This window comes from Lissotriton helveticus, chromosome 4_1 (assembly GCF_964261635.1).
Source record: "Lissotriton helveticus chromosome 4_1, aLisHel1.1, whole genome shotgun sequence".
Classification (NCBI taxonomy): Eukaryota; Metazoa; Chordata; class Amphibia; order Caudata; family Salamandridae; genus Lissotriton; species Lissotriton helveticus.
In genome coordinates, this window is record NC_136063.1 from 802,321,793 (window position 1) to 802,334,186 (window position 12,394).

The 12,394-nt window shown below is 41.9% G+C and overlaps 1 protein-coding gene across 2 annotated transcripts in view; it reads right to left on the reverse strand.

Annotated features, from left to right (window-relative positions):
• The window catches only part of ENOSF1 (enolase superfamily member 1), a 238,364-nt gene that overhangs the window by 25,460 nt on the left and 200,510 nt on the right, over positions 1-12,394 (reverse strand). For both annotated transcript variants that reach the window (XM_078687452.1, XM_078687453.1), the window contains one exon: positions 8,412-8,511. In XM_078687452.1, coding sequence (XP_078543578.1) covers positions 8,412-8,511 — 100 coding nt within the window. The remainder of the gene's footprint in view (positions 1-8,411; positions 8,512-12,394) is intronic.

Consider the following 12,394-nt stretch of genomic DNA (forward strand, 5'->3'; position numbering starts at 1 on the left):
TCAGTGGCAAAATTAAAAGACATGTTAACCTCCATTAACAATCGTAAACACTTGTATTATACTTATAATTCTACGCAACACTTAGATGACCCAGTTAATGCAAAATTCCAATTTAACAAATACTCAACTGACAATGAATCCACCTTTGTCCTCAAATCTAGTGCCAGATATTATAGGGGCCAAAACAAAACAGGAACGTTATTAGCTAACTATTTGTACAAACATTTAAAGTACTTATTCTGTTAATAATATATTAAGCTGTCAGGATAAAGAATTCTCGCAGTCATTTGTAGAATAATATCAAACACTTTATACTCCAGAAAATGCCCCTCAGATTGAAAACATGTCTGAATATTTTCCTCTATTAGAAGAACGCTTGCTTCTGACATTGATTTTGGCTCTATTGAAAAATATATTTCTTTGTATAAAGATACCAAAAACAATACATTTAATTAAAAAGGGTAAGGTTCCTAGCCCTGATGGGGTTTCTACTGAATTTTATGCCCATTTCTCCTGATAGGACCAGGCTCCTCTCTACCAATTTACTCTGGAACCCTTGGTCAATGGACCTTTATAATCTTCTGAGAAGTGTAGAGGGGAGAAATAACTCCTATTAGGGCAACTAACAACTTTAAAGGAAGATGACCCTGAAGAATCACAGACTCCGAATTTCAAGTTAGTGTGTTTACTACACAGCCAAAAATAACTGGATATACAGATACCTCAAGATGTAGAAATACATTGGAACTAATACAAATCCAAACCTACAGGCAAGATTGAAACGCTGGACCATGAAAAGAATGACAAACTCCAGAATTAAAACACAGGCATTGATTACGCCCACGTCAAGATCCGTCTTCATTTGAGGTTGGCAAGTGAAAAGCATTAGTCTGTCTCTACACTACTACTACTACAGTGACATCCCGACTTAGCATTCCACAGGCAAGATCAGGAAAAGGTGTCAGCGCGTGAAGACTTCCTAAGACGTGCACTCACGTTGTATGGGCCAAGAAGCCAAAGCTACAAAGCTCGTTCTAAGATGCTCCTTCCCTCTCCATCGAGCTCCTCACGTCTTCTTCTGACTCAACCCCAGAGGCACTGTCCCTAATTCAAAACGCAAAAACCCAGAACATGCCCACAGCTTGCGTCTGGATCATCTTATCCTGCTGGCCAATTCACATAGGTGATATTCCATTTAGTTTCGATACTCCCAGCTCCTGGCTCGGTGACCTTGATTCCCAGGCCTCCTCCAGTGAGAAAGAATACCGACTCCCAATTATTAGCATTCTTAGCATAAAAGTATCCTCTCCCCTTTGAGCCTAACTCCTAAAATAAAATGTGTTATTCTAACTAACAAAGACGACTTTCTCCACCTGCAACAAAAACGTGAGAACAGAACAAACCCAACATGCACATGAAATACAGCTTTTACCCTCATGAGTGTGGTCAGGGAAAATACATTTCAGGCCTACAGAAATCGGCCAACATTAGAGTGAAGCACATAAGCCCTATGAATTACACATAAATGAACATTTTATTTAAGCATTTCTAAACCATCATGTTACATAAACACATCAAATGCACAAATCATTGTGAGTAGCCTATGATATTCTACACATCAAAGCTCAATTAACCACATCCATGTGCAACTTTAATGTGGTGCACATTTATCTCTATGGATTACATTGTAAAGGGGCAAACTTCGTTAGTCGATTGCAAACAAATGCTAAGGGTTACATTATTCAAAACAACTGCCACGTTTGTTTCTTTACATGGCACAAATTAATTCTATCATTTCTCTTTCACATGTTATTGTCAAGTAATTTCTAATAACCAAATGTTAACACAACAAAAGAATAAAAGTAGGTGCGGACTCTTTGTGATTGTGAGGCACCTCTACAAATGAAAGAGCACCATTGCGCTCCATCACTCCCATCATTTACTGTCCAGAATTCGTGCTCTCTTTACTTATTTTCAAAGTCTGCAATTTCACGTTGAACTTTTCAAGATGGCCTTATTTGTTTAATATCTAAGGAGGATCGTAATCCGAAACACTGTAAAAATTACCGAACTATCTCTTTGGTTAATATAGACTATAACATTTTTCCCAAAGACATAGCCCAGATTTTTTCAAGGACCGTTAATCCTCTGATGATACTAGACTGTTCTTTAATGTATTAAGTACGTATTCTTCTTACAAATATCCTTTGGTAGCCATCACTGCTATCACAGTAGATGCTGAAAAGCATTTGATAGAATGTGTTAAGACTTTATTTCGCTACCTTCAATGGTTTGGTTTAGGCCTCAAGATTATTTATTCAGTTCCAATTTTGCAATCTGCACCTAAAGCAGCCATTTTTGTAAATGGAAAGTCTTCTACAATATTACAACTATGGTGAGGTGTCTACACTTTTATACTATTTATCCTTGCACTTAATCCCTTTTTTAATAAAGATACAACAGAATGTCACTATACAAGGCTTTCCACATGGCAATCAACAATTGAAAATGTCTGTATCTGCTGATGACATTATTTTATTTGTTATGTGTAGATCTAGCCCCCTCCAAAAAAACACACACCCACTCTTAGACCCACACACCTACTCACCCACTCACTCGCACACCCACTTACACACGCACACAACCACTCACACACCCACTCAGACCCACAAAACCACCCACATAGCCACTCACACATCTACTCACAAATCCACACAGCCACTACCACACCCACTCAGCCACCCACACACCTAAACATACACTTATAGAAATTGCATTAGCATATGTTTGGATTACATGTGCTGTTTTAGTATTAAATGTGTGCTTTTGGTTGGGAATAGATCCGGGCACCCATAAAATAAATGTTAAAAAAAAGAAAGGTTAGTGCATTTAATTTATAGACCTACATAAATTACCTTACATTCAATTTTTTATTTTGTAGGTTTAAAATATATAATAAGAATGAGTGTGTGAATAAACTTGTGAAAATGTTTATTAGTAGAGTGAACTTATGGGTCAAATTTTAGTACAACTTAATATTAAAACAGCAGTGAAATTCACAAAAAAACAAAGGTTACAGGGATGTTATAGTTGAAAAATAGCACTAAAAAAGTAGAAATTCACTAAAAAATACAAAGGTTACAGGGACGTTGTAGTTAGTGTCAGATTTTATACACACACACAAACATAGAAATTCATCAGTTATAGTTATGTTATCTCAAGTAACTATCATTTGTGCCCCTAGGTAACTATAACCCTGGCCCTCACCATTTAAAAAACAAATATATATATATATATATATTTATTTATGTGTGTGCACTATCTATTTGTTTTATATACTATACCATACATGTACCGTTGTGTTCTTCTCATATTTACTTCATTAATAAACTTTCTTTAAATTTAAAAAAGGACAGGAGAAATTCAACCACATACCTCCTGCCCTGATGGATCTAGATTTCTCAGGCCAAACATGCAGCATCTTTACGATAGGCTGCTTTATGTAACCAATAGCACCTCAGTAAACATTCGAAAAACAGCTCTAGATGACAACACAAAACAAGGAGCCAGGGTATCACTATGACATCTCTGCCTGCTCAGAAACACTTAAATGAAGCTGCCCTCACATAAATTGACTGGTACTAGATAATCCAAACCACGTATCAAGTACCTCTCAAATGGGCTGGTCAGCCTCATTCATATTTCTGAGCAACAAGGACCATCAGTCTACTCCTTACAATATGTTCCAATGAGCCTTTCCCACTACTGCTGAACCTTTCATTCAATTGCTTCTGAAGACTGTTTAGACCCATTTTACAATTTAAGGTTTCCTAGAGCCACACTTAAACCTAACCTAATGTTAACCATGTGGTTGTAGGGTTGCTGTCCGATTGTTGCAAAACCTTTTACAATGATGAAGACCCCAGCATTAATTATGTTTATGGGTTTTAAGCTTTGACTGTCTATATTACACTGATCATGTTTAGTATCATTGTACAGCAAAATTCTGACTCTAAGCCTGCTGATCATGATCACTTGTTTACTCTTTCACTGCCGGTTTATATCATCTTTGTCAACTATTTCTAAACCTTTTTAATCTAATTCGCTGTCAAGGTCTATGTTTTCAATCAATCAAACATGATTTATAAAGCACTGCCATTGAATTGGCATCTCTTGTAGAGAGGGAGTCAGTGGAGTTCTTTAGTTGTGAAGTGATTTGAGTCTGTTTGGGGATGTTAAGGATGAGTCTGGCCACTGAGATTTGTATGGTCTGCAGTCTCTTTAGAAGGTGTGTGGTAATTCCAATGTTGTGTGTGTTGCCGTAATCTATGTGGCTAGTGATGAGGGCTTGAGTGACAGTGCATCTGGTGGTGACTAGGAGCCACTTGAAGATCTTTTGGAGCATGCAAAGAGTTCAGAAGCAGGCGGAAGAGACTGCGTTGATCTAGTTGGTCATGGTGAGTTTACAGGCGTGGTCTGTGGGAGTGGGCGAGAGACCCAGTTCAGTTGGCCACTAGGAATTGTTCCATGGGGAGGTGTTGTTTCCAAAGATCAGAACTTCTGTTTTGTCTGTGTTGAGTTTGAGGCAGTTATTTTGCAACCAGTCAGCGACGCTAGTTCTGCACAGGTGGAATATGGCTCTCGTGGTTGTTAGGTCTTCAGATAGAGAGAGGATGAGCTGGGTGTCATCTGCGTAGGAGATTATGTTCAGTCCATTGGTTCTGATGATGTCAGCCAGAGGGGTGATGTAGGTGATGAACAGAGTAGGGCTGAGGGATGAACCTTGAGGGACACCGCAGGTGATGTTCTTGGGTTCCAAGTTGAGGGTTGGAAAGTGGTTGCTCTCAGTTCTTCAGGTGCAGAAAGGAAGCGATCAGTTTCAGGTCATTTGAGGGCACTCCTTTGGATTTCGATCTGATGAAGTGTCTTGATCAGAGTATAGTGGGACACAGTACTCAAGGCTGCCGAGGGGTTGAGAAAGATCAGGGCTGCTGCTTCTCCCTGGTCTAGGAGGGTTCTGATGTCATTGGTGACTGCGATCAGGGCAGTTTTGGTGCTGCGGTTCGTGCGGAATCCAGTTTGGGACGAGTCCAGAATTGATTTCCAGGTATTCTGTGAGTTGGCGGTTGACAGCTTTTTCGAGGATTTGGGCTGGAAAGGCAAAGATGGACCAGTAGTTTTTGAGCTTGTTGGGGTCTGCGGACGGTTTCCTGAGGAGGGGTTTGACTCCAGCGCCACCACCACACCAACCACGACTGTGCCTGGATGACCCCACTGCCTCCTGCTTAATGGCCTATCACTATGCAAACATGTCACTTTTATCTGGGACAGCATCATCTCCCTCACCCTCAATGACGCCTTCCTCACCGAGACCTGGCTTAACCCAGCATTCGCACTGACATCACCAAGGCCACACCCAGCGGCTACAAGATAGCACACTGGAGCCTCACCAACAAACATGGAGGTGGATTCGCCATCATCGACAAAGAAACCATCCATTGCCCCACCGCCGCAGATGACACCACCCCAATCATAGCACGTCTCAACTTCCAAAACCACAATCAGAGGCACCCTTGCCTACAGACCTCCAGGACAATGCCCCAGCGTATGCGTCACCATCCAAGAATTTGTTACACCACAAGCCATCGACATTGAACACTACATCTTCCTCGGAGTCCTAAATGATGCCAACACAGTCAACCTCCTCGAAAGCATGAACAACATCAGCCTCACCCAACTAGTCCACAACCCCACAAACAACACGTTTCACCTTGTTTTCACCGCCAGCAACTGAGTCAAGTACAACCATGTCAACAAGCTCACCTGGACGAACCACTCATTTGTTCATTTCACCATCATAACAGTTCCCATCACCACCACCACCAAGTCGCAGCTGGAACAAAGCATCTGAAAGCCTATGGACCAACGCCCTTCAACGCCGCCCACAGTGACACAACCAACATTGAACAGGCGGTCAAGAACTTCACCACTTGGATCACTGATTGCGCAGACAGAGTTGTCCCTATCAAACCCACCGAAATCAAAGGATCCACCAAACATGCTAGTTAGTACACCTTGGAGCTGAGAACCACAAAACAAAACTGCAAGCAACTAGAAAGAACATGTAGCACCAGCAAGAAGCCCACAGACCACACCTCCTACAAGACATCGCTCAACCACTACCAGGACTGAAAGAGACAAAAAGGAATGCTCTAGCAAACCACATTTAAGCCAGCTCCAACCACAGCAAAGAATTCTTCAGCATCATCAAGGAGTTCTCAAACCCCCCAGCACCCAAAAACACCATTGCCCCCTTCCAAGAACTCTGCAACACCCTGGTGGACTTCTTCCATGACAAGATGCTTTTCCATTCCCTAATGTTGAAATATTATATTTACGTGAACAGATTTGAAAATGCACTGTGCACACCTTAGCAACACACTCTCCATGCTCACCTTTTACTAATTAAACATTCCCCAAATAAATGCCTATGAACCCTTATCCGCAGGCTCTAATGAATACGGGGTGGCTTCATTTCTTTATGAATGAATAAAGAATGGGGCAACATATCTCTAGAACACTTCATTAGACATAAGAAGAACATGAACTGTACTGAACATAAGCCTATCTCCCAGCCCACACCTCCAGGCAAGTGCATTGTCCTTGTCTGACACACAGAGTTCTAATAAACAACTAGAGTGGTAATAATGCCTTGGCTAATAATATATGGTTCATAAAAGTGAACAATCATAATGTGTGGCGATGCCACCACACCCTAGATGTCACTATCCAAGTACCTCTTGAAATGTTGAGAGCTGTGCCAGAACCACCATTATTAATTGACAGTCAGAGTAGAATGATGGTAAGAATATAATATTGTGCTGAACATAAGGCTTCCAAAATGACAGTGGAATCATGAAGGTGTTAAATTAACAGAGCTACATGCACACCTACATTTCTACCCAGGCTTTGAGGGTCCTATCATTGTGTTGAAATGTATACATTGAATGCGGGTGATTTGTGATGACTGTTTTCATTGATATACAAACTATGTAAAATATCACGATTTCTATAATGTGCCTACCAAGATAACTGTACTGGATGATGCATTTGTTTTTGGTATATGATAACCATTGAAAATAAAGTTTAAAAAAACAATATCCATTGAATGACAGAAATAAAGGGCCCTGGTTTTATGTCTTATATTTGGCTTTGCAAGGGACTGGCCGTGGTACTAGACCACTTAGAACACTGATCACATGACGAGCTCTGTGGATTTTTCAAGGAGAAGTACAGCAGAGAACCAATAATGGCTATGCTGGTGATTTTAGGACCAAAGAGCCTCTGGACTATGCTTGAAAAGCTGGAGGGCCTTTGGGACCGGATATTGGCATGGGAACGTTTAGGGGAATTCTGCCGATCATTCTTATGTAAATAAGTCCCATATGAAGTTGTTGCCCCTCACACCAGGTGGACATTTTTTGTTTTTCTTGACTGGCCTCCACAATCTTGGCAGTCCTCTGCCAAGAGGGTGGAGGCCAGGCAACTACAAACCTGGACGGCAACCTGCAAAACAATAAATGAAGCCCTTAGTTTAAAATGTGTGACTTTGACAAACATTATAGATAGCTATTGCTACAATGTTGACATTTAAACCAGTTCTTGTCTTACCTGTTATTTGTAATGAACAACCAGCATTGAAGCACCTTTGTCTTTCCCATTCATAATGAAGCTCAACCACCCATCATCAATTTGGCTGTTTGATCAATATATATATATTGACAAGAGCACTTGAGATCACTGTTTGCAAATATGTTAACCTCACCCATATCCTATATATATTGATTTAAAAAAGCACATAAAGGGAGCCATCACAAATGTCTATAGCCCATTTCTATTGCCCATCTCCTCTTTAGGCTATGAGAGATGCATACATCAAATGTGGATGCTCATACTAATACTAAGACTAATACTCTCAGAGAGTCCTTATGTCCACAACAGTAGATAAAGACAAAGGCTTTCATGGCAAAATGTTCAGATTACAGATAAGGGCCTATTACATAAAACATCAAGAAAAGGAAACACCGCAGTAATGTCCACTACATTATGATGTGAATGATCATGTATCTGCTACATGTTTCGGCTGCATGGAGACCAACATTAAAGACCTTGAATATACACAGAACGATGGTCATCTTTACAGACTACGAATATGGTTTAACCAAAATGAATTCCGTCCCTTTCAAAACCATTTGTAGTTAGTGATTTGACATTTATGAAACATGTGGATAGAGTCCAAAATTGAGACATTAGAGAAAAGCTCTTACACAAATAATCGGGCAGGAAATTCGTTATCCATATATCTGGAATTATCTCATATACAAACAAAAACCACACTGACATTTACTTACCGGTTTTCTAGGCTTCCGGACACACAAATATAATCAAACAATATCAAATGCTGGACCAATTCACAAAGACCAACTCCTCCAGCGTGAGGGCAAACTGGGACTAGAGTAAGACATAAATAAAGATGCCGTTTTATGGAGTTGCTATAAAAAGTTTACAATGCCCAGAGCACAGATTTAGAAATGCTTAGAATCAGTTCAGTTCAGTTCATACGTCTTTATTTCGATTTTTACATCATAAAAAGACAATCTATATACAAAGGGTAAAACCAGATCATATATACATACATATAATTTAACACGTCATATTTCATCCAAACAATTCACTTTCTAAGACAAGAATTAAACAATACATTTTAAATACTCAGTATGAAAGAAAAATCCATGTTTAAAAATATGTTCAAAGTACATGGAGGTTTCTAGCTCTGATGACCCAAGCCCACCCAAGATACTTTGCTACTCCTATGACCACTAACTCTGTGGTATTTGTTCTTAAGATCCATAATGCCTCTACACTCCCTCGAATGTTCAACTGGCGGCAACTGGAGAAGTGTGGCTCAATGGTTAGAGCAGGCAGACCTTGATGCAGAGCTCTGTCAGGGACCAGGGTTCGATTCCCGCCTTGGCGGGTCTCCGGCTCATTAATTCCCCTGACTGGATATTCTCGCCTCAGCGCCTGTTCTGATCATGGGTCCCACGCTGCAACTCTGGGCAATAGCTTGCTTAGTCTCCACAACGGCCCCAAAGCGCTGGGATGCCTGGCTGCACCTGGGGGGTGCCCAGGAGAGGACATTTCCCAGGAAAGGAAGGGTTCCTAAGCGGTATACTGACAGCGCCGGGACACCTCCGGTGGAGGTAGCTGTGCGCTTTACAAAATTACGACATTTACATTTACAAATGGGCCTAATCCATTTATTCCTTGGGGCTGCATAGGCCGGACAGGCAAAGAAAGAATGACCCACACTTTCTTTTTGGTCATTACACCAGGGGCTGTACTCTGTTGTATAACCATCCCATTTCTTGGAAAAGGACCTTACTGGCAGAGACCCAACTCTAAACTGATGATATAATGTTTTGTCCAGGCTCCTGGTAATAACATCCCAGTAGTCTTCAAGAAGGGGATCCAATTTGTGCACCAAGAATCGACCCGTTAGGGTAGTAGCATCTGACAGTGCAACAAATTGGTGTCTAACCGAAGCCCAAAAAAGCTCTTTAAATTCTTTTTTAGAGGGGAATGCAGAAGACCCCGGGTTAACCCACAGTTGACTAAGTCCCATACTTTCCAAGATTAGTTTCACCTCCCGGAGCCATGGGATGTTACCAGAACCCGATAATGATCTCACTTCCGCTAGTTCGTTAGCGAAGAGATTAAGATCCGGCGATGTCCAGATCCGTCTCCACAACGCAACGAGCCGGTACCGAGCCATCTCATTTATCGGCTTACAACCCATATCCAGCAACAGGGGTTTAATTGGTGTGGATTGGGGTAAACCTACCAATTTACGCAAAAATTTATTTCGAGCTCTTACTAAGGGGGTTAGGTCCTTAAAACCCCATAGGTCAGCCCCATAGAGAATTGCAGAGCTAATTTTTGCTTCAAAAATCTTTAGTGCTGGTAAGACCCTTTTGGTCAGAGACATTCTTTGCTCCTGGATTAGGCAGCCCATAAGGCGTACAGATCTTAAATGGAAAGCATCAACCTGTGGGTTCCATCGTAGGCGATAGTCTAAGGTCACTCCAAGGTAGGTCATAACATCTACTTGTTCAAGAGCGACTCCATTCATGGTAACATGACTTTTAATAGGGCGATTTTTAGTTAAGACCATAAATTTGGTCTTACTCACATTTATTTGCAGATCATTTTGATTACAGAAATCCTCAAATCTATTGATCGCTTTTTGAAGACCACTATGTGTCTTGGAGAGGATTAAAGTGTCATCTGCAAAGATGAGTAAAGGAAACTTAGTCCCGCCCAGTGTGGGTGCATCTGTTGGAGTATCTGCGAAAAACTTCCCTACCTGATTAATAAATAATAAAAAGAGGGTAGGTGCCAAAACGCACCCTTGACGGACACCCCTTGTAACGGGTAAGCTATCCGTCACCTGCCCCTGTCTCCCCCACCTCACCGTGGCGAAATTGCCCTCATGAAGTCGTACCAGTATTTCGAGAAGTTCTAACGGCAGACCTAACTTACCCAGGACTGCCCATAATTTTGCCCTGGGCACAAGGTCGAAGGCGGACTTAAGGTCCACAAAGGCGGCAAAGATGGTCCCTCCGCCCAACAGTACCACCTTCCAGAATATCAGAACAAATCGGAAGACCTGGTCGATGGTGCTGGTGCCTGATCTAAATCCAGCCTGTAGTGGCGAGAGAATACTCTCCATCTCCATCCAGCCCTGAACCCTGGCAAGAACCATCCTAGCAACAATTTTCTGCAGGGAGTCTATGAGGCTTATGGGGCAATAGTTGCCGGGGACAGATCGGTCCCCCTTTTTAAAAATGGGGAGAATTTCAGCTCCTTTCCAGGACTCAGGAATCCTTGCCCCGCTGGCTATAGCGTTAGCAACCAGAGTGATATAAGGAACCCAGAGTTGAGGATCGTGTTTAAAAAAGTCAGCCGGGATACAATCCATCCCGGGAGCTTTCCCTGCTTGAACCAACCGAAGTGCAGACTCGGTGTCATCATTCGTAAACACCAACGGATGACAAATAGACGAAGGGGCTCGGACCCAATCCACCAGGGCGTCACCAGGATCGTGTTCGGGATCTTTAAACTGGGACGAGAAAAAGTCCACCCATGCTTCCGCCGAAACATAATTAACTGGGGATTGTGAGTCTGAATTTCTGCCCCATATAACAACTTCCCAGAACTTAGTCTGGTTAGAAGAAAGGCTTGCCTCATATAAATCTGACCAATAGGACTCGTCTCACTCCCTCTTCGCCTCCCACTGAACCCTCTTATACTTTTGTCGCACCAGTTTAATATCAAGTGTTACTCTGGATTTAATAGCTTTTTTGAGCCCGCTAAACGCCTCCCTACATTTTTTATTATACCATTTCTTACCAATGCTAATCATTTTCTCTTTCCCAAGCTTCGGAGGTAGGGTAAGAAGAGTCTTCAATTTGTTAAAGCACTGCTCATGTAAATCACTAATCTGATGAGCTACTTCCGTATTAGAAGGTAGATCATGTATGGCACTCAGGGTAGATGAAACTTCCAGAGATATGCCATCTAACATGGCAGGATCCGCCAAGACCCTACACCATCTGACCCTCCTTCTGTCATTAGTTAAAACAACCTCTGCGGTCGCACACATGGCTGCGGAAGACCTGCCTGGGCCACCAGAGAGCTTCAAACTTAAAGACAACGGGTTGTGGTCACTCTCTGGGCGATCCACAACTACCATTTCTTCCAGAAGGGACCAATACTCAATTTTTACCAAAAAATAATCAATTCTACTCTTGCTAGACCCATTATCAAAAGTAGGATGACCAGCCTTGTCAGAGATCGTACGCCCGTTGGCCGCTCTCAATCCCCACTCTAGACACAGCCCTAACCAATGCAAGGCAGCCTCGGAACCCTTGTTGATATAATTCAGTGTCAGGTTCGGAATGTTCCATATAGCATCTTCCTCAGCACACAAATCCTCACCCTCACTCTTCAGGGGTTCGAAGGTGCAATTTAGATCCCCCGCTATGAGTATTAAATTATCTCTCCCAAGTGATTCTAGATAGGAGTCCAACTCATCAATAATAGCCGGGCTTCTCCCACCGGGGAGGCCTCGAGCATATATATTGATGAGAATAATGTCCTGATGATTTTCCCTACATAACTTAATCCCCAAAATATCGGGGTTTTCTACTAAGATTTCTACCGGTCTGTAGCTGATAGCCTGCCTAACCCAAATTACTAAACCCCCTGATGCTCTGTCCTTATTACCCTTGATTGCCGGTTTATAAAAATTAAGAAAACCTGCTCGAAAAAT